The 27,506-nt window shown below is 39.3% G+C and overlaps 1 protein-coding gene across 4 annotated transcripts in view; it reads left to right on the forward strand.

Moving 5' to 3' along the window:
- The window catches only part of SIN3A (SIN3 transcription regulator family member A), a 72,806-nt gene that overhangs the window by 8,956 nt on the left and 36,344 nt on the right, over positions 1-27,506 (forward strand). For 3 of the 4 annotated variants that reach the window (XM_064267246.1, XM_010593763.3, XM_064267248.1), the window contains exons 2-3: positions 19,790-20,011; positions 23,762-23,938. In XM_064267246.1, coding sequence (XP_064123316.1) covers positions 19,823-20,011; positions 23,762-23,938 — 366 coding nt within the window. In that variant the 5' untranslated portion in view covers positions 19,790-19,822. The remainder of the gene's footprint in view (positions 1-19,789; positions 20,012-23,761; positions 23,939-27,506) is intronic. The other variant, XM_064267247.1, reaches the window with a different exon arrangement.

Raw genomic sequence — 27,506 nt, forward strand, 5'->3', positions numbered from 1 at the left:
AGAGAGAGTGGAGGGAGAGAGCGGGCTGTCTCATTAGGGGGAGAGTAATTGGGACTATGTACCAAGGTGTATTTAAGTTCTTATGTGAGAGACTGACAATTTGTCAACTTTCACTTAAAACACAATAAAAATTATTAAAAAAAAAAATGCCCAGTGGGATTTGTTGTCTGTCTGTTACAACCAAATAGAGGTTTTTGTCCTCACACATTTGCAGGGCAATTACCAGATATTAATGTTCTTCAGGAAGAGTTGCACCAATGGAGCACAATCCATCTAGATTGGGATTTAACTTTCTTGATAACCTCAGTGTCCAGGACAGTGTTGACAAACTGTAGGTCATAAATAGATTGCAAACAGAACTCTGATGGCATTTTAAAGTTTGCTAACCATGGACTATCTGTTTAGTTACCTTGGCTTTGAAGGTAGTTAGGCATTTATTGGTGGCAGTTTCCAGCTGATACACCTTTTTTTTTACCCCTCCGTTTTTTTCCTCTTTCATTCCCTAACCCCTTTCCTTCTTCTGTGTCTGACTGTTACTAATCGTGTTTACCAACAATGTTTAACTGTGGACCCTTCCTCAATCCTGGTATCCACTGGCTAGGCTTGCTGATTGCTGTTGAAGGATCTGCAGGTCTATAATGCCTTACTTGAAATTCTAAAATGTGAGAGGCTTTTTCAGGGTTTTTTTTTTTTTTTTTTGATATGTTTGGTTCCACAGTCAGTTTAGGGGCGAGATCTGATTTAGGCTGTCCCACTTGGTGCAGCTCTTCGGGTGTTTTGCTTCAGAAATATGAATGGTCTCGGGAAGCTGCCAGAAGATGCACTATATTACCTTTCTAAAATCCATGCAGTGCTGGATTCTGACATCTGTGGGTTCGTACCTGCATTAAACTCCTAGGTGGTGTGGACGGGTTTATATACTTGGTTCCTATATTTTATGAGGCTCAAGAAGGGGAATTTGTTGTTGTAACAATTTAATTGTCAGGCTTTTGTTATGAAAAAGTTCCTGTGCTTTAAATCTCTTTCCTTGCGTTTGTCACTCTGCAACACTACTTTCAGGAAGATTTGGTTCTTTTTTTTTAAAGAATACTGCTTAATGTCTCATTGCTTTTTAGTCAAACTTATTTAAAAATAAGTTAAAGGGTGACTTCCTCATGACAGCATTTATTTGTGATAATTATGTTAATTTTGCTTTCATCCTTTGCTTGATGGATGTCTTGGCAAACTTCAAAACCCAGTTTAATGTACATTTTCTCAAATAAACGTTTTGTCATTCCAACTCAAGAATCTTTGTCAAGGACCTGCACCTGGCATACCTTCTATTTTATTCAAGTTGTTTTATACAATTAATACTTAGGGAGTAACTGTTACGTCTCCTATAGGGATACAAAGCGGATTAAAATAACTGCTCCTGTTCTCAAGAAACATATAATAGTGGAGGTAATACTTGCACAGGAATGTCAAGTTTTGCTATATGTTAATCCCAGCAAGTGAAGTACACTGTGTGATGTAAAAAGGCAGGAAGACATGACTCCTGATGGAGGAATTTGGGGTTTGAAGGAGGAGTAAAAATTCGGTAGTCAGATATGGGTGATATGAGTAGCAGTTTCAGACTTGAGGGGATGAGTGCCAAGGAAGGGCCATTAAATACTATACAATTTTGTGTCATCACTCACGTGAACTTTTTCATCATACTCTCACAGGTGACTTTTAAGCTTCTTGAGAATATCATACAACAGGATAGTTTTGCTCACATTAACTCTTTGCTTGGAGCCCTGGTGGTGCAGTGGTTAACCAAAAGGTCGGCAGTTCGAATCCGCCGGGCGCTCCTTGGAAACTCTGTGGGGCAGTTCTACTCTGTCCTATAGGGTTGCTATGAGTTGGAATCGACTCGACGGCACTGGGTTTGGTTTTTTCGTTTTGATGAATGTTAAGGGAAATCAGGACTTCGTGGACCACATGAACTTTTTAGAAACTAGCTTTTGTTTGTTTGCTTTCAAAATGTACTGTAAATAATTAAAACCATGCAAAAAAGTAAAAAGAAAAAGTGAAAAATTCCTCAGCATTCTTACCACCTGGAGATATAGTGTTGACATTTTGGCGAGCATCCTTTTAAACGTCTCTCTGTACACTTACCTTGGCATATACAGAAAATACACATGGGAAAGCTGTGTAATGAATAAGGAAGGTTAAAGAATTACACCTTTGAGTTGTGGTATTGGCAGAGAATATTGAATATACCACGGACTGCCAAAAGAATGAACAAATCTAGGAAGAAGTACTGCCAGAATTCTCCTTAGAAGCAAGGATGGTGAGATTTTGCCTTCACATACTTTGGACATGTTATCAGGAGGGACCAGTCCCTGAAGAAGGACATCATGCTGGGTAAAGTAGAGGGTCAGCAAAAAAGAGGAAGACCCTCAATGAGATGGGTTGACACAGTGGCTGTAACAGTGGGCTCAAGCATAGAAAAGATCATGAGGATGGGGTAGGACCGGGCGGTGTTTCATGTTGTTGTATGTAAGGTTACTGTGAGTCAGAACTGAATCGGTGACACCTGATGACAATAACAAACAGAAAAGAGTTTTATAAATGTAATCGTACTCTACCTGATTCTGTGCCATGCTTTTCATACTCAACAATAAATCACGATAACATCTTTCTGTTTTTGTGCAGCTCTATGCTATCACTTTTCATGGCTGCATAGCATTCTGTAGTTTGGGTTACATTTGCCAATATGGATTCTGCTTTCTCCCTCCTTTCAGAAAGCTGAAAACTGGTAAGTAGGCTCCATATTACCTGAACACTGAGAGTTGATGCCTGTTCCTTGCTGATAAATCAAAATGTGCACATATAGCTTGTACAAATGCTCTTAGGCACTCCAGAACCCTTCTGTTTTCTTTAAGTTTCACTTAGGTGTAAATTGGTGGCCCCTGGGACTCTCCTGTGAATCTGAGGTAATTCAAGTCATGAAGCTGTACCCTAAGGGAAATGGTCAAATGAATTTGGGAAATACTGTATATTGTAATAACTCGTTCTTCCAGATTCACAAAGTTCACTAGCATGTTAAAAGTTCTGAGAATTTCTGCAACAAAGAAACTTCTTAACACTGTATTTTCCAAATTTATTTGCCCTTAGAACATTTCCCCACTATCCTCAGTACGTTAGCATCCTACTACACTAGTGTTTCAGAGTCTACTTTGTGATATGATAGTCTGCTGATTATATTGTGGTTTCACTAGTTGCCACAAATTCACAGTGAAAGGAGGACATGGATTTTCTGATAATGTTTTACTCCAAAGATCTGTTAGAAGAAGGTAGCGGACATATAAATTAACTCTTAAGGCTTGAAAGATGATGATAAGTTCTCAAAAAAAGTCTAAGTGTAAATGACTACTTATATCGTTTCAGAGCTGTTTTACATAGTTTATCTTATTTACTGCATCATTGTAAGAATTCATAATTTCCTTTAAGATCTCAGTGATGATCTTGGATTAATACAGAATTTTTCCAACTAACCTATTCTAACTACCAGTTTTCAGTCTACTACTTTGATATAAAAAGGAAAAAACCTCCAGAACTCAGTGGGACTCTTGATTGATCCACTGATGCAGAGTCACAGCAAGCAGCGGCCCCTGATGATTTCCGGCAACACTCTAGGGATGAGTGGGGCTTGTAGTCTTAAGGAGGCAGTGCATTACGGGGAGCAGGTTCTTAGCCCCAGAGTCAGAAGACTTGGGTTCTGTATTTTACCCTTCCACTGAATCACTTTGTGGTCTTGGCCAAGTTGCTTAACCCCACTCTGTACTTTACAAAACTCCACTGTTAGAAAGAGCTGGAGTTAAAGGACTCAAAATTTTATGGTCCTGTGGAATTGGAGACTCATATTCATCATGGCCAGGAGTCCTTTGGATTCATTGATGTTTGACACAAGCTAATGTCCAAATAACCTAGAAACCAAAGACCATGTAATTATAAGGCCAAACCAGATAAAATACAAAACCCACAGTAACCAGCATGGCAGTAATGATAGGTCTTTTTTGCAGAGTATGTAGGGGCCTCTCCATTCCAAATGAGGCTCTTGTGACCATTCATGACATCTTTGGGATATAGTTTCCTCATTTAAAAAAAAAAAAAAAGGTAGTGGACTAGTGAGCTCTCTGTCTCATCCTGCCTAAATGTTTTTGATTTTTAAATTCTGAATGAGCAGAGTGAATGAAATTTTTGGGGGAAAGAGTAGATAATCTGCTTGAAAGCTTGCACCACAGACATTGAGCTTCCACTGTACATGCAAAGCAACGCACTAGCATTTTTAGATGCAAAAAAGGTTAGGTTATGATGCCTGCCCTCTGAAGCTTACATAGTGGTTATAATCGCATATACAGTAGGGAAATCTTGTAAGGAAACATGCTGAAGGTATGGAAGGAAATACAGCTCTGGACTGGTAGATGATTCTGCAATTCAGAGGTGGCAGTCAGTTTCTATCGAGAATCATAACTAAAAATGTGAACTGTAGAGTGTCAACTTTGTAATCTTTAAATTCAGAAACATCCTTAAAATATTATTAATGGGCCAGAATGAATCTGACCTTCCTCGAGCCCTAAGGTCTACTGACTTACCTAAGTCTCTCTGATTTTCATAGGAAGGACAGATAGTTTTACCACAGCACTGTTTTTGGTTCGCTAAATACAGTGTCCCTGTTAACTTCCTTAGATTGGTGGTGATTCTTCTCATTTAATCCTTTCATCAAGCATCATGATAATCACAGTAGCTACCATTTATTGAGTGTACACTGCAGAGTACTTTACATACATTATTTCTTCCGATCCTTGTACGGTGAAACCAATGGGAGCTGGAACTTGACAGGACTGCCTTGTTTTTCCCTGTCTCGCAAGTTTTCCGTCTTTGATAGGGTGTAGTCTTACCACTTTTCTGCCCCTCTGTGTCAGCAGAAAATATTTTGAGTTTTCCTTCTCTGACAGGTTTCTGCCTTATACAGGTTCCAGCTTTCGAAGGTTTTACTGTAATGACTTTCTGAGGTAGGTGTTTGTGATCTTGTTTTACAGATAAGAAAGATGAAATGGCTTACTCACGTTCACCTAGTAAATGACAGGACAGGGACTCCAACTCAGAATGTCTGACTGCAAAGTTTTTAGTCTGATGCTGCCTGCCATCAATAATAGCTTCCGGAGTGTTAGGAATTAAACATTGTGCTAAGTACTCATGTTTAAAAAAAAAAAAAAGTACTCATGTTACCTCATATATTGTGTAATTGGAATTATTCCTATTTTACGAACACCCCAACAGGCCAGGAGAAGGTGATTGATTTACTGAAAGCATTTATCTGAGTACCTTTCAGAGCTGGAATTTGAATCCAAGGCTCCGAAGCCTGTGCTCTTCTCTGTTGCACTTGCCTGTGAATATCAGTTGGTGACATGCACTTTAGAAGATGAAACTTCAGTGCATTTATCATTGCTGTACTTGCGAATTTTACTCATTCTTCTAAACATGTAGTTGACTTTGGGTTTTAGGGACTAGGATGATCTGCATATAATTATTTTTCACTCTATCTCACCTGACAGGCCCTATGTGACTTTTGACCTTAAGAAGAAGCTAGTTTATAAGTCCTCAGTGAAGCATGGCTAATTCATTCATGTTGGGGATTAAAACAAAACAAAACTCATAGGGCTAGACTATGAATGAAGAAAGTCAAGATTATAAAATAGCATTCCTTTTCTTCAGAGTTACTTTTCAGGATTGTGATTCCTTCAAATATTTATTAATTACGGGAATGAAAATTCTTAACCCAGAATAAACTTACAACATCTTAAATCTCTTTTACAGACTAGAATGAGACTCAGTAAGGCTAAATAACATGTTCAAAGTCACCCTACCAAGTCTTCTCTTTGCAGGTTCATTGCTTTCTCTATAATTCCTTGCCATTCATTCCAAAAACATAATCTTCGTTTTACTTGAAATTTTCCACAGCAGTTGGCACAGTTGTCCACACTTTTACTTGAAACGTTACCTTACTTTCAGAATTTCATATTTCCCTCCTTTGCCTCTTACATTGCCAGCTCCTTAGCTGTTAGTCTTCATTTCCCTGGCTTCTAAATGTTTGAGGGCTTCAGGGCACAGTCCTTGAATTTCTTCTTTCTATACTCACTCCCTGAGTGATCTCATTCAGTCTTATGGCTTTGAATAGCAGCTATTTGCTGATGACTCTCATTTCTGTCTCTAGCCGGGATTTCTCCTGTGTACTGTACAGCAGTATACCTAACTGAAAAAAACCAAACTCATTGCAGTTGACTCATAGTGATGCTATGGGACAGAGTAGAACTGCTCCATAGAGTTTTCAAGGCTGTAAATCTTTTCTTTGTGGAAGCAGACTGCTACATTGGCTAGTGGGTTTGAACCACCAGCCTTTCAGTTAGCAGTTGAGTGCTTTAACCACTGTGCCACCGGGGCCCCTTATACCTACTCGTTGCTGTTCAATTGATTCTGACTCATAGCAGCCCTATAGAACAGAGTAAAACTGCCCCATAGGGTTTCCAGGGAGCGCCTGGTGGATTCGAACTGCCAGCCTTTTGGTTAGCAGCTGTAACTCTTAACCACTGCGCCACCAGGGTTTCCCATTTATACTTAAACCAAAAAAAAAAAAAAGCATACCTGTTGCCATCGAGTCGGTTCTCACTCATAGCGATCCTGTAGGATACCGTAGAATTGCCCCATAGGGTTTCCAAGGGGCACCTGGTGGATTTGAAGTGCCATCCTTTTGGTTAGCAGCTGTAGCACTTAACCACTATGCCACCGGGGTTTCCCCCTTATACCTAGAAGCCCCTTAATATCTCCTCTTGGTTATCAAACAAGCATTCTTGACTCCTCTCTTTCTCTTTTTCACACGTGGTCCACAGCAAATCCTCTTTGCTCTGTATTCAGTGTACTAGCCAGAACTTGACCACTTCCTACTACCCCTGATTTTACTACCCGAGTCAATATCACCAACATCTCTAGCCTGGATTATTTCAGTAGCTTCTAACAGTTCCTCTCTGCTTTATTATTGCTCCCTCTTCAGTCCGTTTCCAACTCAGTAACTCTAGTGATTTTTTTAAAACCTAAGTCAATTACAGAAATCCTGGTGGCATAGTGGTTAAGAGCTTTGGCTGCTGACCAAAAAGTTGACAGTTTGAATCTACCAGGCGCTTCTTGAAAACCTACGGGGCAGTTGTACTCTGTCTCATAGGGTTGTTATGAGTCGGAATCGACTTGATGGCAATGAGTTTGGTTTGGTTTTGGGTTTAAGTCGGTTACCACAATAATAAAACAAAAGCAAACAGGCAAGAAAACCTGTCAGGCCGTGCCACTTCTCTGCTTAAAACCCTCTATTGGCTTCTCATTTAAGTCTGAGTAATAGTCCAGGTCCTAATTATGACCTGCAAGAACCAGCCATTATGTTCTACAAGAAGCTCTCTGACTTCATTTCCTACTATCCTCTCTTCACTCTGCTCCAGCTACACAGCGTTCTTGCGTTTTTGGAAAATACCTTTTGCATTTTCTGTCCCCTTTGCCTGGAATGACTCCACCACTGATTTCCACATGGCTGGCTCCTTCACTTTACCCAAAAGTGACCTTCTCAGATATTTTTTGGCCAGTCTTACCTAAATTCAAAAATCCTTTTTTCTTCTTAGCCCTTAATACTGTTTAATATTCTAAATACTGTTTATTTACACTAAAATGTAAGCTTCACGAAGGAAGGTTTTTTGTTCACTGTTATATTTTTTTTATATCCCCAGTTCCTAGAATAACACCTGGTTCATACTAAGTGCTCAGTAAATATTAGAGGATGCATGCCTGAGTGAATGACTTGGTTTCCACCGCAAAGTAGTATGCTAAGCCCGGTAGAGGATACAAAGATAGTTAAAGGTGTATGTGCCTATTTTTGTATGGGGCAGCAGTATATGCGAATTGAGGAAAAAGAGGTGCTTGCTGATACCTGTCATCTTGGGATCCGTCTCAGCTCCTATTCTTTGTAATGATTTCTCTGTAGCTTTAGCTGGTGCATCTCCTGTTACACTTAGTCTGTTGTTTTGTTCCATTCTCAGTTAACTTTCGGAAACCTTGTCACCCGTGCTAAATGTTAATATCCTTGAGAATAAGGGTACATGTTCTTTTAGTTTTATCCCCCTACTGTTAAAACTTTAATATTTTTTAACTTTTCATTTTGAAATAATTTTAGACTTAAAAAAAATTGCAAAAGTAATACGAAGAATTGCCATATACCCTTTACCCAGATTCCTTAAACCCAAACCTATTGCCATCGAGTCGATTCCGACTCATAGTGACCCTATAGGACAGGGTAGACCTACCCCATAGGGTTTCCAAGGAGTGCCTGGTGGATTTGAACTGCCGACCTTTGGTTAGCAATCGTAGCACTTAACCACTGCGCCACCAGGGTTTCCCAGATTCCTTAAATGCATCTGTAAAAGTGGCATGAGGTATCTGAGGGGGAGCGAGAATCACCATCAGCTTCAACAGCTCAAGGCTGAATGCTACGAAGTACAGGTCAGTCATACCTCTATCCTCCGACCTTTTTACGAATTCTGCACCCATCCTTCCCACAGCACTCTCTACTTCAGTGCTGAGTTAGGTAATTCATTGCAGTAGCCACACAGAACTCACAAACCATACTTAGAGTTATGGCATTTGTTAGGGAAGTAACAGGTTACAATTAAGAATCAGAAATGACTCAGAGTACAGTTCTTTCATCAGGACAACTTCTCAGTCGTGCCCCCAGGCAGGCCTCTCTCTGGCCCTTGGCCCCTCACCCCAGACTCTGCTTGAGCAAGTGTTACACAGCTCTTTAGTGCCACTGATAAGTGCCCAGAGGCACTGCACTCAGACAAGAAGCCTTGACCCGAAGGCACTCATATGTCTAGCTCCTTAGGTCGGCAAGCCTAGCTCTACTGACAAGTGCCTGGAGGCACTCCATTCTGCCAGCAAGCCTCCTGCTTAAAGGCACTAAGCTGTCATGCTCTGTGGGCTAAGACAACCATCAGTCTCACACCAGCCTCCTGGTTCTGCTGTCACCGTTTCTTTGCCACCATCTCTCGTCATCTTCCGCCACCTCTGGTGTTGCAACTCTCTATCTCTGTGTCTCCTGGGTCTAGGAGGTTCACAGTGCAGGGACCCTGGGTCCAAAAGATGTGCTCTGTTCCCGTCTCTTCTTGGTGGCATTGAGGGCCCCCCTTCTGCTTCTGAGATGGCTCATTTTAAGCCTAGCGGGATGACAAAACTGACTGATCCCCTCATTGGGGTGCCGAGTACCCTATTTGCATTATTAGCAAGCTGACCAATCCCCTTGGTGTGCCACAAACACCTTATTTGCATAGTCCCATCTAATCGTTTGGTGGGAATTATAAGATCATGACTAGAAAGGCCAGATAAAAGTGATGCATTGCACCACAGCATCTTGTATAAGCAGAGCGTAAAACAAACAGTTGCCACAGAGTTGATTCCAACTCATGGCAACCCCGTGTGTATCAGAATAGAACTGTGTCCCGTATGATTTTCAATGGCTGATTTTTAGGAAGTAGATCACCAGGCCTTTCTTCCGAGGTACCTCTGGGTAGACTCAAACCTCCACTCTTTCAGTTAGCAGCCAACCATGTTAACTGCTTGCAGCACCCGGGGACTCCCATAAGCATAGTACAATGATCTAAATCAGAAAATCAGTATTGATACAATTATTAATACCTTTTTAATTGAACTAAATAGTTTCCTGTTCGTTTTCGTCCTACAACAATAGGAAGATGGTGGGAAAATAGTTTTCTTAACTGTGTAACATCAGTGTCCATTGGACCCAGTTTTACAGGGTCCAATATTTTAGTTTCTTTTTGAGTAATGTTTGTAAGGATTTATGTTTCATGATTTGTATTTTTTGTTGGAAGTTGTCTTGGTCATCCAGTGCTGCTGTAACTGAAATACTGCAAGTGGATGGCTTTAACAAAGAGAAGTTTATTCTTTTTCCTACCGATCTAGGGGAAGTCTTTTTCTTTCAGCTCTGGAGGAAGGTTCTTATCATCAGTCTCCCCTTAGTCTGGGAGCATCTCAGCTCAGGAACCTCAGGTCCAAAGGACGGACTGTGCTCCTGGCACTGCTTTCTTGGTGATAAGAGGTTCCCCTGTCTCTTTTATATCTCAAAAAGATTGGCTTAAGACATTATTTAATCTTGTATATCTCATCAACATAACTGCAACTAATCCATCTCATTTCATCATAGCGATGGGATGTACAAAACAGGGAAATCACTTAAAATGGTGGAGAGTCATACAATACTGGGACTCATGGCCCAGCTAAGTTGACAGATATTTTTGGGGGACACAATTCAACCCATGACAGAAGTCTTCAAGAGAACAAAAAGAAAAAATTTTTTAATTGAATAAAACTCATTAGTTTTCTTATTTCTTACTTCTTTGCCCAAAGCATTGCAGTGTTTTTAGAAAAAATTTTATTGTGCTTTAAGTGAAAGTTTACAAACCAAGTCATAGAAAAACTTACATACACCTTGCTACATACTCCTAGTTGCTCTCACTCTAATGAGACAGCACACTACTTCCCTCCACTCTGTATTTTTTTTGTCCATTTGGCCAGCTTCTGACCCCTTCTGCCCGTCGTCTCTTCTCCAGACAGGAGGTGCCCACATAGTCTTATGTGTCTGCTTGATCCAAGAAGCTAGCTCTTCACCGGTATCATTTTCTATCCCATAGTCCACTCCAATCCCTGTCTGAAAAGTTGGCTTTGGGAATGGTTCTTGTCTTGGGCTAACAGAAGGTCTCGGAACCATGACCTCTGGTGCAGCTTTTTTTAAGAAGGTATAAAAAAAAAAGTCGGGAGACACAGCCTTGGCAATTGTTCGTACTATTTTTATGACTTTTTTGGTTTTTTTTCGGCTTTCATTGAACACAGCTGAGAATTCAGAATTTTTCATTTTCCTCCTATAATGGCCAAGACAAGAAAACTGACAGGGGAAGATGTTTCACAGTTACTAGTGTAACTAGTAGATGAATGTAATGTGACAGATAGCAGCACTCTAGACTGTAATGATGATGGTAAAATTGATTGTATAAGCCATGTTGCAGACTGTGAATGTTCAGATGATGATATCCTAGATGAATCTTCTCAAATTCAGAAGTTTGAGTGAACAGTGTATTTCTGAGGGGAAAAAGAATATGTCCTCATCCAGTTAGTCATTCAGCAGGAAAGACTTCAAAATGATATGTTTTTCAACAAGAATTGAAATTACTCTGTTTTGCTAAAGGATGTATGACACTATTCTTTCATCTTTTAGGATGTTTGTGCACCAAAGCTTACTTGATATGGTTTGTAAGTGGACAGATGCTGGAGATAGATGTGTACAGAAGTGACTGAAAGAAAACATGATGTAGAAGTTAAAAAGTTTATAGGATATTTATCATTCTGTTGTTGTTGTTAGGTGCTATTGAGTCAGTTCACACTCATAGTGACCCTACAGGACAAAATCAAACTGCCCCATAGGATTTCCAAGGAGTGGCTGGTGGATTTGAACTGGCGACCTTTTGGTTAGCAGCTAAGCTCTTAACCACTATGCCACCAGGACTCCTTGATCATTCTAGTTGCTATTAATCTAAAAATGAGAATGCTTTCAACTGTGGAGCAAAAAGAAGGCTGTCATATCTTTAACAAAATTATGAACTGTCAGAGTTTGCAGAGTGTTGGCATTTGACAGTGCAAGGGCAAGAAGAAGACCCAGAATTGACAGGAAGCTAGAACCTTATTGGAGATGTACCTGAAATTTGGAATCAGTATTCACAGAATGACACTGTGTTCTCGGTTCATACATGACGGTTGCATTTTAAAGGATGTTTCCCATTTTGGGTATTTAAATTTTCAAACTCAGGAAAATATGGAATACCAATTTAGGGTAGCTACTTAAATCCTTATTAAAATTTCTGGTAAGTTTTTTTTTTCCCGAATGGGAAATGATTACAGGTGTTCCTGGTATATTGAGGGTTAAAGGTGACTTACATGCCGTAATGAAAGCAGCTACATCTTCTGTATAACCAAGGTGACAGTGCTAAGCTACCTTGTTAAAAATTGTCAGGTGTGACATAATACCACCAGAGCTCACAAAAGGTATTTGCCAAATAGGGTTATCATTGAAATCAGGGTTTCTCCACCTTGACATTGGGGGCTGAATAAATCTTTGTCATGTGGGGCTGTCCTGTGGTGTAGGGTGTTTGGCAGCATTCGTGTTTTCTATCCTTGAGATGCCAGTAACACCTCTTCCCCCACTTGTGACATCCAAAAATGTCTCCAGACATTGCCAAATGTCTCCCAGCTGGGGGCGAGGGGGCTCTTCCCTAGTTGAGGACTACTGCATTAGATGAATATAAAATTCAGTTCAGAGGAGGCTTGGGTGTTTGATCTTGTGGTGTATTTTGAGAAGAATGGGTTGTTAATTTTGCTGAGCCCTAATTCTGAGTGATATCAAGCTTAAATAAAGTGCTTCTTTTACTCTGAAATATTCTGTTTTTTAGCAGATTTAAATCCAGAGGTGAATTTTTGGACAGGTTTTGCAGTAGACTGTTACTGTGGGCAGTTGCACTTGGTTGAAGTATTTACATTCATTTAATGCTTTGATAAAAATTTCTTTGCTACTGAAGAGAAATTTTCTATTTTTCAGAAATATTCATTTAAGTGAAGGACAAGGACACATTTTGTGATTTTATGTGATCCTGGCAACCAGTAAGTTAGGATAACTTCAGAGGATATTTTTAAAAATGACATAAATAAACTTTAAAAATTGTCTGATTCAAGATTATATCAGTATAAAGCTAAAGAAAAAAAAAAAAAAAACCCATTGCCATCAAGTCGATTCCGACTCATAGCGACCCTATAGAGCAGAGTGGAATTGCTCCATAGAGTTTCCAAGGAGCGCCTGGTGGATTTGAACTGCCAACCTTTTGGTTAGCAGCTGTAGCTCTTAACCACTACGCCACCAGGGTTTCCCAGTATAAAGCTAGAGGCGCTAATAGGTCAGTCATAAAGTTCATTTCGAACAATGAAGTATTACGAACTTAAGTTGTCTTAAAAGCCTCCAGAACAGGGTACCTTCAGAATGTTCCGTTCCATATACTCTATTACTTTGAGCTTAATCTTGCCTAAAATAATTTCATTATCTCCATTTATACCAGTTATTTGTGAAAATTTAGTCTAAGTGAAAAGATATTCTTTAAAGTTGGGTTTTCCGTTTGCATTTTAATAAAAAAAAAAAAGCCAAAGGAAACCCTGGTGGCGTAGTGGTTAAATGCTATGGCTGCTAACCAAAGGGTCGGCAGTTCGAATCCGCCAGGCGTTCCTTGGCAACTCTATGGGGGCAGTTCTGCTCTGTCCTATAGGGTCGCTATATAATCATGGAGAAATGTCTGGACTTCAAAGAGGCCAACTCTCGTTGATTAAAGGCATTTTAGGTAGAACTAGTGGGTCTTTATTTTTCTTGTTCTGAAAGCTTTTACCTCTGTCCTTCTAGTATTTGTCTGAAATGTGTCAGGTTCGCCCCGTAGTTGTTCCAGCCTTCTGCAGAAGACTCTGGTGCAATATCGGAATCACTCTGCTCTGCTTGCTTTATTTGGGAGTTATGATCTCTGCGTTGCTATTACTTTTCTCGATGATGGGGATCTGTTTCCTGCTTTGTATTATAACACATGGCCAGATGACTTTTTAGTGTTCTGCCATTATTCGTTCGTTATGGTCTTCTCCCTTTAGCTTCCATTCCTCAACTTTTTTGTTTAAATTTTTTGCTTTTTATTATTCTGGTGTCATAGAGTTCTGGGAATAGTGTCAGCTCCAAATCTGAAACACTTGGGGATCATAGTGGCAGGTGAAAATCATGTCAGCTGAAGCAGGGCTTGAGAGTACCTTTATGTTCAACTCTGGCTCCATCATTTGGCATTTGAATACTTTGTAGTCTGTCCAGTGTTCCTACACCAGATAGGTCATGTTGTTAAGGACAAAGTCTAGCCTTTTGCACCTTTGACCAGCTGTGTGACCTTGAACAAGTCACTTAATTTATCAGTTTCTCTCATAAAAAAGGGGAGTCTCCCATCTAACAGGATTGTTGTGAGGAACACATCTACTGATAGCTGTCATATATGGAAGACTTGGCTTTTGGGGGCCAAGTCTGTCTGTTCAGTGCTGTTGCCCCAACACTAAGCATAGTGTGCGGCACATGGTGGGAGTGCAGGAATTATGAATGAATGAATTGGTAAAGATTATAAATAGCTGTTCGTAAGTCTTAAGTTACTATAACATTTGAATTTCATGATGGATGCCCCCATGTCCTAATTTGTCCCTTTTTTCCAAAATGTAACTGAGTACTTCTCCCCCCATCCTTCCCTAATATACACGTCTCTACCCTTTTCTAAATTTATAGTATTTATTTGTAACACTCCTGAACTGGTTTATAGTGTTAGCTTTCCCTTCCAAGATTTTATTTAAAAAATTTTCAAATTGATAGAATTTTATATTGAACACCCATATACCCACCACATAGATTTTAAAGTTAACATTTTTACAGTACTGCTTTATCATATATCTATCCATTCCTCCATCCATTAATTCAAAGCAATTTCTTGGTGCATTTCAAAGTATATTACAGACATAAACACACTTTCCCGAGTACTTCAGCATGTATATTATTAGCTGGAGTTTAATATTTGTTTACAGCCCTTTTTTCTTTTTGATGCAAAATGTACATACAATGCACAAGCCTTAAGAGTACATTGCGTGTGTGTTTATATATATAAATTCATATTGTATATATTCTGTAGCTTGCTCTTTTCACTTAATAGTGTGTTTTGGAGCTCTTTCCTTGTACAGTAGATAAACCCTAGTCTTTCGATTGCTGCATACTTTTCCGTAATAAGGACATACGCGTTTATTTAGCTATTAGTAGACATTTAGATTTTTCATACTTGGCTGCCTTAAATTTACTTGGTAGATGTGTAAGATAAAGACCTAGAAGTGGAATTACTAGGTTGGAGGATATGCATACTTTAAGTATTAATAAATGCTTGTAAATTGCCAACCAAATAGGCCCTATCAATTTAACCTTCCACCAATATTGTTTTCCAGTACTCTCACCCACAGTGAATATCATCATTATCTTTTAATTTTTATGAGTTATTTTGGGGTAAATCTCATTTTAATTTGCATTTCTGTGATTGCTAATGAGGCTGTATATGGTCTTCCCAACAAGTTTTTTAAACTTTCAGAAGGCCAGGGCCAGAAACATTTACTACCTTCATATTCGCCCACTGAACATTTGCTGATTGAATGAATGAATGCTGGGTTTTGGGGTTGAGACTGAGAAAGGATGAATGAACTAAATGTAGAGAGGTTAAAGAAAACTAAAGGTGCTCAGTGCACGTGTGTCTTAAATAATAAAGAGATTTTTCCCTTCTCTCCCCTCTACTCTTCCCTTCTCTCCATCTGTGAGAGGTAGGATAGTGTCTTACTTGTCTAGTGCTGCTATAACAGAAATACCACAGGTGGATGGCTTTAACAGAGAGAAATTTATCCTCTCAAAGTCTAATAGGCTAGAAGTCCAAATTCAGAGTGCCAGCTCCAGGGGAAGGCTTTCTCTCTCTTGTTGTCTCTGAGGAAGGTCCTAGTCATCAATCTTCCCCTGGTCTTGGAGCTTCTCCGCGCAGGAAGCCTGGGTCCAAAGGATGCACTGTGTTCCTGGTGCTGCTTTATTGGTGGTACGAGGTCCCTTATGTCTCTCTGCGCCCTTCTCTTTTATGTCTGAAAAAAGAGATTGACTTAAGACACAACCTAATCTTGTAGATTGAGTCCTGTCTTATTAACATAACTGCTGCTAGGAGTGGTTAAGTGCTACAGCTGCTAAGCAAAAGGTGAGCAGTTCAAATCCGCCAGGCGCTCCTTGGAAACTCTACGGGGCAGTTATACTCTGTCCTATAGGGTCACTATGAATTGGAATCGACTCGATGGCAGTGGGTGGTTTTGGGCTGCTAATCCCACCTTATTAACATCATAGAGACAGGATTTACAACATATAGGAAAATCACATCAGATGACAAAATAGTGGACAGTAACACGATACTGGGAATCGTGGCCTAGCCAAGTCGACACACATTTATTTTGGGGAGGCACAGTTCAATCCATAACAGATGGTGAGGTGGTTAAGAGTCCGGGCTGTGGAGTCAGGTTTTGTGGATTCATATCCCAGCTTGTCTCTTATTAGCTGTGTAAACTTGAATAGTTTATTTAATCTGTGTGTCTCAGTTTCCTCATTTATAAAATAGGGACTATCAGTGCCTTGCTTTTAGGGCTGTTGTGAGAATTAAATTAATATTTGTAAATTGTAGACAATGGTGTTTGTCACTTGGTATGTGCTAATTATTATTTAACTATTGTTATTCTTCCCTTCTGCATATACAGTTTTTGGTTGTCTGTAATGTGTTAGGTCTGTGGGGAATATAAGCAAAGTTGAAAAGAACCCTACCTTGAAGAAGCTTACAGACTTGAGACTAGTTTAAGAAAATGTTAAGACATTTGGCAGGTCTGGATAACAGGGTGGGGACTGGGAAGAGATAATTGGCAGGTTAAATTCATCCCTCCATCAGTAAGGAAGAATTTCATAGGCTAAACTAAGGAATTTGGGTTATATTTTTAAGTGATGGGAAACCCAGTGTGGATTTACAGCTGAATCGGATTTGCATTTCAGCAGATCATTTTGAAAGAGGCTCTGCTGGAGGAGCGGAAGACCAGAGGGTGTTGGTGACAAGCTAGGGGAGGTATGATGAGGGCCTGAAATAAGGGAGTGACATTATGAATACAGATGAACCGATCAATTTGAGAGGAAATAGAATTATAGGCACTGATTGTTAAAGAAGTATGATTCAAAGAATGTACAGACCCTGGGCAGCATCTTCAGTATCATAGAGGTGGTCTGAAAAGACAGCTGGAGGCAACTGAAGTTAAATACTTTTAGAAATCACAATCATTCTATAAAAGAAATGATATTGTAATAATGACTTGTCAGGTATTAAATGACATGCATAAAGCTGTATTTCCAATCTCTTACTGTGTTGTTAGGTGCCGTCGAGTCGGTACTGACTCATAGCGACCCTATGCTTGAGCTCATTGTTGCAGCCACTATGTCAATCCACCTCGTTGAGGGCCTCCCTCTTTTCCGCTGACCCTGTACTCTGCCAAGCATGATGTCCTTCTCCAGGGACTGATCCCTCCTGACAACATGTCCAAAGTATGTAAGACGCAGTCTCGCCATCCTTGCTTCTAAAGATCATTCTGGTTGTACTTCTTCTGAGACAGATTTGTTCGTTCTTTTGGCAGTCCATGGTATATTCAATATTCTTCACCAACACCACAATTCAAAAGTGTCAACTCATGTTCAGTCTTCCTTATTCATTGTCCAGCTTTCCCACGCGTATGATGTGATTGAAAATACCATGGCTCGGGTCAGGGGCACCTTAGTCTTCAAGGTGACATCTTTGGTCTTCAACACTTTAAAGAGGTCCTTTGCAGCAGATTTACCCAGTGCAATGCATCTTTTGATTTCTTGACTGCTGCTTCCATGGTGGTTGATTGTGGATCCAAGTAAAATGAAATCCTTGACAACTTCAATCTTTTCTCCGTTTATCATGATGTTGCTCATTGGTCCAGTTGTGAGGATTTTTGTTTTCTTTATGTTGAGGTGCAATCCATACTGAAGGCTGTGGCCTTTGATCTTCATTAGTAAGTGCTTCAAGTCCTCTTCCCTTTCAGCAAGCAAGGTTGTGTTATCTGCATAACTTTGTGAAGAATGGGAATTCCAGAACACTTAATTGTGCTCAAGAGGAACCTTTACGTGGATCAAGAGGCAGTTCAGACAGAACAAGGGGATACTGATTGGTTTAAAGTCAGGAAAGGTGTGCGTCAGGGTTGTATTCTTTCACCGTACCTATTCAGTCTGTATGCTGAGCAAATAATCCGAGAAGCTGGACTATATGAAGAAGAACGGGGCATCAGGATTGGAGGAAGACTCTCACTGTATCTGAGAAGCTTAGAAATACTGAGCTACATATGCTACTTGATAATAGAAAAGCCTAGGAGAACATAACCAGTTAAGACATTTTAAATTACTTGCTGTCAGCAGCATGTTTTCAACTCTAGTTAACTAAGTTCAACATCTTATCGTTACAAACTTGACAAACTTAGTCCTTTGATCTAAAGTTGTAGCAATAAACCAAAAAACCAAACCCAGTTGCCGTCAAGTCGATTCCTACTCATAGCGACCCTATAGGACAGAGTAGAACTGCCCCATAGAGTTTCCAAGGAGCACCTGGTGGATTCGAACTGCTGACCTTTTGGTAAGCAGCCATAGCACTTAACCACTATGCCACCAGGGTTTCCATTGTAGCAATAGAGAGAACATATTTGTGGCTTGAGGTTTACAAAAAGATATTAAAAATGGCCTTACTTGGAAATTAACCAGTTGTGTTGCTGTGTCAGGGTCTAACTACAGGGTCTAACAAACTTAGGTTTGTGAAATGTGAGAAAAACCTGAGTGAGTCACACATTATTTCAAGGCTGAGGATTAGAGCAGCAGTCAGGTTGAGGACAATGCTGAGGACAGAGAAGAGTGAAGCAGCCTTGGGGAGTCCTTATGAGAACTTCTTCCCCCTCGTGGTTTGTGTACTGTAGAGTGAAGAAAAGAGGGGTGGGTGGACTTAAAAATTAGGGGAAAGGTTTTTTTGGCATTTACAAGAAGGCTGTACTTCAGATGAGGTGGTGGCTTGCTAGATTTCGATCTCCCACTGTTGCTGTATTCTTTATTTTCTTACCATAGGAGTGGTGTCTTATTTAAGAGATTTTTTTGTGACTGGAGAAGTGGTAAGGCTTAGTCTTGTTTAGTCTTTGGGTGGCTGAAGCATTCTTTCTTACTGATGGTGCATTATGCTTGTGTTGGTGATACTGGCATTGGAAAAGCTCTGAAAGACCCAAGTAAATTCCTGACCATAGTGTTATTAGACTTTTTGTGTCTTTCAGGAAGGGGAGTCCTCCACAGAGGGCGGATTATTAAAACTAAGGTATTCTGGAATCTCCTTGGTGTTCAAGAGTGTTAAAGCCAGAAAAAAACCTAAGAAATTATTCCATCCTTCTTATTTTATAGTTGGGGAAAGGAAAGCTCACACAGGATGAGGAATTTATTAAAATGTACATAGCTTCTTAAGGTGTCAAGTCTAGAGCTGTTGTCCTGTTACTCCTGGCGCAGTGCTCTTTCTACCGCACCATTTAGCTGTTGAAACAATTGAGACTTTTAAATTTAGACCACAATCACAGTACAGAGTTTTGAGAGGAGTTAGGAAGAAGCACTTGAGTATTTTTGTACCATGTGAATACGTAATTAATATTAGGGGGGATAGCATTTGGGGAGAAAACTTAAGAGACTAAAGAAAAAGATTGTGTCTTTAAATTGGAGGTTATTTTTCAGTTCTGTAGTACCAAATTTGTTAAAAATGTTACTTAAAATTTTGTCTTTTTCAATTATGATAACTGTTCACTCTGTGTGTGTGTTTATGTACTTCAACTACCCAGTGATTGTATCTAAGATGAAGTAAATAATCAGTCTGGGAGTTGAGCTTATACTTGGGTGACTGGTCCTAAATTGTACTCATCGTACGGGAGTGGGAATTGATTTGGATGCTATTGTTTTTGGCTCCTGCAGGTTTGGTAGTGCATTCCTGAGCATGAGTGCAGAATGAAGCGACGTTTGGATGACCAGGAGTCACCAGTATATGCGGCCCAGCAGCGTCGGATCACTGGCAGCACAGAGGCTTTCCCTCACCAGCACCGGGTACTTGCCCCTGCCCCTCCCGTGTATGAAGCCGTGTCTGACACCATGCAGTCAGCCACGGGGATTCAGTACTCTGTGACACCCAGCTATCAGGTAAGCTGGAGCCAACCATGTAGATGAGGTAAGGGAGGAGGGATAGTGATTTCACCCAATTAAAAATTTTTTTATTAAGCACTGAGTTAGACATTTAAAAAATGCAGTGTGTGTAAGGTATAGAAAGTAACAAAAACAACGTACACATGTGTACCCACTGTACAGGTTAAAAAAAAAAGAATGTCATCGTAACCTTTAAAGTTTACTGTGCATTCCTGCCTGATCCCTCTTCGGGTTTCCTCCTCTCAGACATAGCCACTAATTGGAACTTGGTGTTTATTATTCTCTTTTCTTTAGTTTTTATTATTTTTGTTTTTGTCTCTAAGCACTATTGTTGTTTAGTTTGGATGTTGTTGAACTTCTATATAAATAGAAACCTGTTTATTTTCTTCTTGGACTCATTTTGTTTTCTCTCAGTGTGGTTCCTAGGCTAACCCGTATTTTTATGTGTAGCTGTAATTGAGTCATTTTCACTCTGGTATAAACTATATGACTATACCAAATTTATTCGTTCAGTTGATGGACAGTTGGGCTGTTTCTAGTTTTTCACTCTTATAGAAGTGTTGCTGTGAGCATTTGTGTGCACTTCTTATAGTGCAGCACTGCCCACTGTGGCAGTCTACAACAAGACAAGCTTCAACCAGAATGTAAGTCAGTGCACTGCTTCTTTTATCAGGAGTGTCTTGCTAACAAAAAGCAGCTGAATTGAGCAGAGTGCGTATTAATGAAGTTGTTGATTTTCATTCAGGAGCAAGCCCCTTATCTGGTTGTAGACCACTCAGCAGGTTTGGTGGCACATGAGGAAGAGTTTCTCAATTATCTGGGAGAGTGTGTGCATCTCAGCTTTAGTCAGTAATGCCAAGTTGTTTTCAAAGTTGTGCCAACTTGCATTCCCATCAGCACTGTATGTGATTATTTCTGTCGTTCCACATCCTGACCGACACTGACCGCACATCTCATCTGCTTATTCCATTTTGTACAAATGGAAGAAATTTGTTTATTGTCCTTTTTAATTATGAAAGTAATATGCTATTTATGGTTTTAAAAAAAAGGATATAAAATGATTTCTTCCTCGGACCCCTGAGACTACCTCCCACTGGTGCATTCTTTTGGAATATCTAAAATTTTTTTTATCAGATGCAAGAATATCTGTATTTACCTATCTAGATATACTTTTTACACAAATTGGATCATACAATACATACTGTTTTGCAGTTTGCTCTTTTCACTTAATATATAATATATAGTGGACAAACTTGCCACTTGAATATATATGGATAGCCCCCGTTGCCATTGAGTCAATTCCGACTCATAGCAACCCTATAGGACAGAGCAGAACTGTCCCATAGAGTTTCCAAGGGAAGCAGACTGCCACATCTTTTTCCCATCGAGCGGCTGGTGGATTCAAACCACTAACCTTTCGATTAGTAGCCAAGCACTTAACCACTGCACCACCAGGGCTCCTTTGAATGTATTTGGATTAAAAAAATATATATATTGGACAGATCCCAGTAATTCGCTTTTTAAAATTAAATACTGTAATTGCATTATTTTTAAGGGTTGCATACATAATATTCCATTCCAGGTCAGTATGAACTGTTATTTATTTAACTGGCCTGGAGAAACCTCCTTTGACCTAACTTGATGTAGTGACTTAAAAAAAGCCAACACTGGGAGTATCAATCGGTGTAATCTTGAAAGCAGTTTGGCAGTTTGTGTCAGATTCTTTGGATATCTTTTGACCTAGCAGTTCCATTTCTAGGAATTTATTCTAAGAAAACAATTGATGAAATTAGAAAATGATGATTTATTGTCGTTCTTTCTGAAGAGTCCCCCTTGAAACAGTGTACTGCCTTACTGTGGGGCTGGGGCAGCAGCCAGAGGACTGACTGCAGAGAACTGCTGCAGATCCTCAGTAACCTTTAAAATTAGGGCTCAGAAGAAAGATAGGCTCCTTGTTTTCCTTTGGCGATGACTTTTATTATCTGAACAGGTTGACAAGTTTTTCCTACACTTGGGGTAGTTACATTTGTTCCTGTAGAAACTATAACATGCCCGTATAAAACCAGCCATCTTAAATATTTGTAAACTTCAGTTAATCTTTTAGAAACTTGTTCAGCACATACGTGTTGGAATATCACAGCTCAGAATAATAACCCTTCTTGTGAGAGAGCTATTAGAGCTTTTAGAATTGTATAAATAGCTTTCCTTTTACTCCTAATGTGTCTTCTATTGTTTTTGTGGTTTTAGAAGTAGTTTCTTTCCTCTCAGGGTAATATTTATAAATTTTTGCAATTTTGAAATTTTTTCATTCTCTTTGTTTAGAAAAAGAAAAATTTCGTGTTAGTCTCCTTATTTAGAAGTTAAATCATGTTAAAATATATGCATCTATGTGAGTCCTATTTGAGTGTGGTCCACAGAAAGCGGATCTGTATACTTTATTAGTCTGTTGTAAGATAAGTACAGAAATTGAGAGTGTTTAGGAACTTCTATTGCAATTGCATCTAATAGAATGTAATAATAAAAATTATGGGCTTATTTGTCTTTTTTTCTCACTTTTTAAAACGGCTTTATTGAGATATAATTCATATGCTGTATAATTCATCCATTTAAAGTATACAGTTCAGTGATTGTTTAGTATATTCACAGACATGTGCCACCAATCACAAAGGTCAGTTTTCATCACCTCAAGAAGAAACTCTCTGTCCTTAAGCTATCCATCCCCCCGACCCCTCCATATCCTTCTAGTCCTAAACAACCGCTAACTTTACTTTCTGTCTCGATAGATTACTCTGGACTTCCATATGAATGGAATCATAGTATATGGCTAGGTATCTTTAATTCCACTTTTCTTAAAAAAAAAAAAAAAGCAATTGCCATCAAGTTGATTCCAACTCATGTTGTTAGATGCCGTTGAGTCAGTTCCAACTCATAGCAACCCTATAGGACAGAGTAGAACTGCCCTGTAGGGTTTCCAAGGAACAGCTGGTGGATTTGAACTGCTGACTTTTTGGTTAGCAGCTGAGCTCTTAGCCACTACGCAAATAGGGCGACAGACTAGAGCTGCCCTATAGGGTTCCCAAGGTTATAATCTTTACAGAAGCAGACTGCCACATCTTTCTCCCACGAAGGGGCTGGTGAGTTCAAACTGCCAACCTTTTGGTTAGCAGCCAGGTGCTTACTGCTGTGCCACCAAGGCTCGTTTCCACTTTTCTGGTAATTCATTTTTATTGTATTTTGTAAGCGTTGGCCCGTGATGCGTTAGGATTTTTTTTTTTTTTTTTTTTAGTTATTTTGCTGTTGAGACTATACACAGCAAAACATACGCCAATTCTACAATTTCTGCATGTACCATTTAGTGACATTGACTGTATTCTTCAAATTGTGCAACCATTCTCACACTCCTTTTCTGGGTTGTTCCTCTTCCATTAACATAACCTCACTGCCCCCTAAGGTTGGTATCTAGTTTTTCAAGTAGGATTTTTTCAAAAGCAGAAAAACTGGTCCTTTACCACAAATAGTTTGAGAAGTACTTGTCTATATAGTTTTTAACAGCTGCAGAGAATTCTTTTATATGGTTTGGCTGTAATTTATTTCATCAGTCCCCTTTTGTGGGAAATTTGGATTGTTTCGTAAAGAATGTCTTTGTGCATGTACCTTTTTGCATTTGTGACTAATTATCTCTCTGGGACACATTTGGGGAAGAATGTATAAGCCTTGACATTCCCTGTCTGTGTTTTGTCCACTTAGGTTTCAGCTGTGCCACAGAGCTCCAGTAGTCACGGGCCCACCATAGCAGCAGTTCACAGCAGCCATCATCACCCCACAGCTGTGCAGCCCCACGGGGGCCAGGTGGTCCAGAGTCATGCTCATCCTGCCCCACCAGTTGCACCAGTGCAGGGGCAGCAGCAGTTTCAGAGGCTCAAGGTGCTATTCCGCTCCTTTTCTTTAGTCTGTTTTTATATTAGTAGGAAACATTCGTTTCGGCCTACTAGTGGTGATTTTCCAACTTCTAACATTCTAGACTAAATGGTTGAGTCACAAGTTTTTGTTTTGAAACCTATGTATATTTCTCATCTTAGCACCAATGTCTGATCCAGAGAAGAATACACTCAAGAAATGTTTGTGGAATGTACGAATGCATGGCAGTGACACACACCAGAGTGAAGAGGTTATTTTCATACAAAATGAACCTTAAAGTTCATTATTTTGGATACCTCATTTTGAACTCTTAGTCCTTAGCATAAGGTTTTATTGAATGCACACACAGTGGGCAGTAGGCCTCAACCGTAAGTCTTATTGCCCAGTAATATCTTACAGTGTCATCTTTTTATTCTTGTTTACAAATAGGCTGGCACCTTCCAGGTCCATTCTTAGTGAGGCACATGCTCTGTTTAAAGTTTGGGGAAAACTACGATTGTGAATGAGGTGTCAGTGTTTTCCTCTGTCTGCAGAGTACGTGCTGTAGCTTTTCAGTGCTTTGAAATTCATGAGGCATCTGTGGAGAAGTGAAGCTTGTGTTCCTAGCTAACCTTGTCGCTCTGCTTGCGTGAGTCTTGTCTTTTCAGAATGTGTGATTGTTGCAGCCAGTGTTCCAGGTTTCAGTTTTTCTAATTTTACATTTATATAAAATTTGAAATTGAGTACAGGAAATATAAATTAAAGAACTAGAAAGAGATAAGATGTTAGAGCTTAATTTAGTCATATCAGCCTAATTACATCACATCGCTTGAAGATAGGAATGAACAGTGTTCCCTTGAAGGATATGTCCGTGCATAGCACGTAGTTCAGTGTTTTGTTCTCCTCATTGGTTTGGTTCTCAGGAACTTGTTTAATACTGGCCTAAGGAAGTTAAAATGCTATTACATAAATATCATAAAGCATACCAAAGCCAAACTATGTAGAAGAATTTTATAGAAATAAAAATTTTTTTTTTTTTTTGCATTAGCTTTACAAAGTAAAGGGTCAGTGAAAAACGGGAAGACCCTCGGAGATGGATTGGCACAGTGGCTGCAACAATAGGCTCAACCATAGCAATGATTATGAATATGGCACAGACCGGGCAGTGTCTCCTTATGTTGTACATAGGGTCGCTATGAGTTGGAACCAACTCAACGTTACCTAACAACAACATTATCTTAGGCAATTAAGAGTTGACTCTACCTGAGCATAGTCTTTAAATAGACAGAGTAGAACTGCCCCATAGGGTTTCCAAGGAGCAGCTGGTGGGTTCCAGGTGCTGACCTTTTGGTTAGCAACCATAGCGCTTAACCAGTGCTCCACCAGGGCTCTTGAACCTTCACTCTAGGCTCTGTCTTTGGGACATTTTTTATCAGCTGTACTGATGTTTTTCTTCAAATGGTTTTACTCTCTGCTTGTCGAGTGATACCTGTGTGCCAGAATGTATTATTGTTGTGGACTTAGCACGTTACCAAGTCCTGAAAATATTTTTTAAAATTTGGTTTGATGTGATTTAATTCTATATTAATAGTGTATTCAACAGTTAATACCTTAAGTTGCAAAAGATCTTATAAATTTCCTATTAAACTAACAAAAAATATATTTCTATAGCCTTTCAGCCACTTCTGTCAAAGCATAGCACATATTTTACTCACTTTCCTCACAGGAGTCTTAGGCATAAGTATAAGGATTGTAATTTGTTTTATAGAGGCTGACAAAGAAACAAGAAAGGGCTTTGGAGTCAGGGTTATAGAGTGAGTCACAGGTGGAGTTAGGATTTCACGCTCTGTTCTTTTAGTTACAAGCTCTTGAATGTGATTCCTAAACACAGTTAACTTGTTGAATTCCCTTTCTAATGAGGAGAGGTAAAATGCTTTCTTGTGCCTCCATGAAATTTAATTCAATATTCCCACATTGCCTGCTATATTTGGATCAGTCTTAAAATGCTTTATAAGAATTTGAATCAATTTCAGTAAACCATTTACTATATTCTATAATAAGGGAGTATTCAGTGGGAACACTTAGGTTATTTCAAGCATCAAATTGTCTGTACTTTCTTTTTGTCTTTGGCAGATTGGTGACAAAGAGAATTTGAGTAATTTGAGGCATGTTTGGTGTGATTTAGTTTTTTGTTGAACGCCAGCACTATAGGTATTTGGCACGTATATAGCAAGTTCTCTTTACAGTTGTTTGTATTGGGCTCTCTAACAAGATTCAGGTGGTTAAGGACCTTTACTACCTGCATGTTGAAGTGATCCAGGGAAATTCATCAGCAAAGCCTAAGATTCTCCTCAGGTGCCCCCTTAAATCTCTAGCTGTTAAATAAATTACTACTTACAAGGTTTTTGGGTTGTTGTTAAGTTGTAGTCTTTAGAACTGTACACATGCTTTTATAAGTTGTACTTTAAGCAATGTGAGAATTTCTTCGCTATTCTTAGATGCAGGTATCTCATTTATAATGTGGGCGTCATGCTGGGTTTTTTAAGCATAGTGTTATTTTATAAATAATTATTAAACAGTGGCTCACTATGACCCTCAAATAACCTTTTTCTTCCAAACATACACATATCACACATAACATTTATTTCTTTCAGGTTTCTGCACTTTTTTGCTCACTGTAGTAATTATTTCACATCATGTTTATTTATTTACCTTCCTTTGTCATGTGATCGTGAATGCCATTCTTAAATCTCTTCTAACTGCAAAATTAATAGGTTTTCTGTTCCATCAACTTGGTCATTAATGAAAAATTTCAATATGGAGAGTTGTGAATATGAATTAAAGTCCATTAATTTCAACAGAAATGGTCATTTTATTTGTGAAGTAGAAAAATAAACCATCAAAGGAGTGGGTATTGACCAAGTATGCAATCTATGCTCTAGCAACAATGAAATACTCTTGATTAACCATGGAAATAATGAATTTTGGGCAGCTCTTGAGATGTCATTTTGTAGTTTATTTCAACATAAATGTTACATTTCATAACATATGGTAAAAGTAGGGCTCGTAAGAAATCAGATGTTTATTTCTGAAACTTCCTTCAACTTGATATTTTGTGTAATATAAAGTATCTGTCCCAAAGATTATAGGCAACGCCTAGTGTGCATTTTCCTTAGATGTCTCAGAGTAACTAAAAATTAAGTTGTCCTAAATCAGACTCATAACTTTCTGGCCCTTCAGCCTATTCTTTTGTGGCTAATCACCCTTGAATGCTTGCTCTCCTTTCTCTCTCATATCCTGTCAGTCTCCGAATCCTATTACTTTTACCTCCTGTCTTGCTTTCTTAGTGCTGCCATAACAGAGATCACAAGTGGGTGGCTTTAATGAACAGGAATTTGTTTTCTTACAGTTTAGAAGGCTAGAAGTCTGAATGTAGTGAACTGACTCTAGGGGAAGGTCCTTTTCTTATCTATTTCAGCTTCTAGTAGCTGGCAATCCTTAAAGTTCCTGGGCTTGTAGACTCACCTGTCTCCATCATCTTTCAATAATGTCTTCTTCCCCCTGTGTCTGTGTTCTATGCTTAATCTGCTCTTTT

The sequence above is a fragment of the Loxodonta africana genome, chromosome 13 (assembly GCF_030014295.1).
Source record: "Loxodonta africana isolate mLoxAfr1 chromosome 13, mLoxAfr1.hap2, whole genome shotgun sequence".
Lineage (NCBI taxonomy): Eukaryota > Metazoa > Chordata > Mammalia > Proboscidea > Elephantidae > Loxodonta > Loxodonta africana.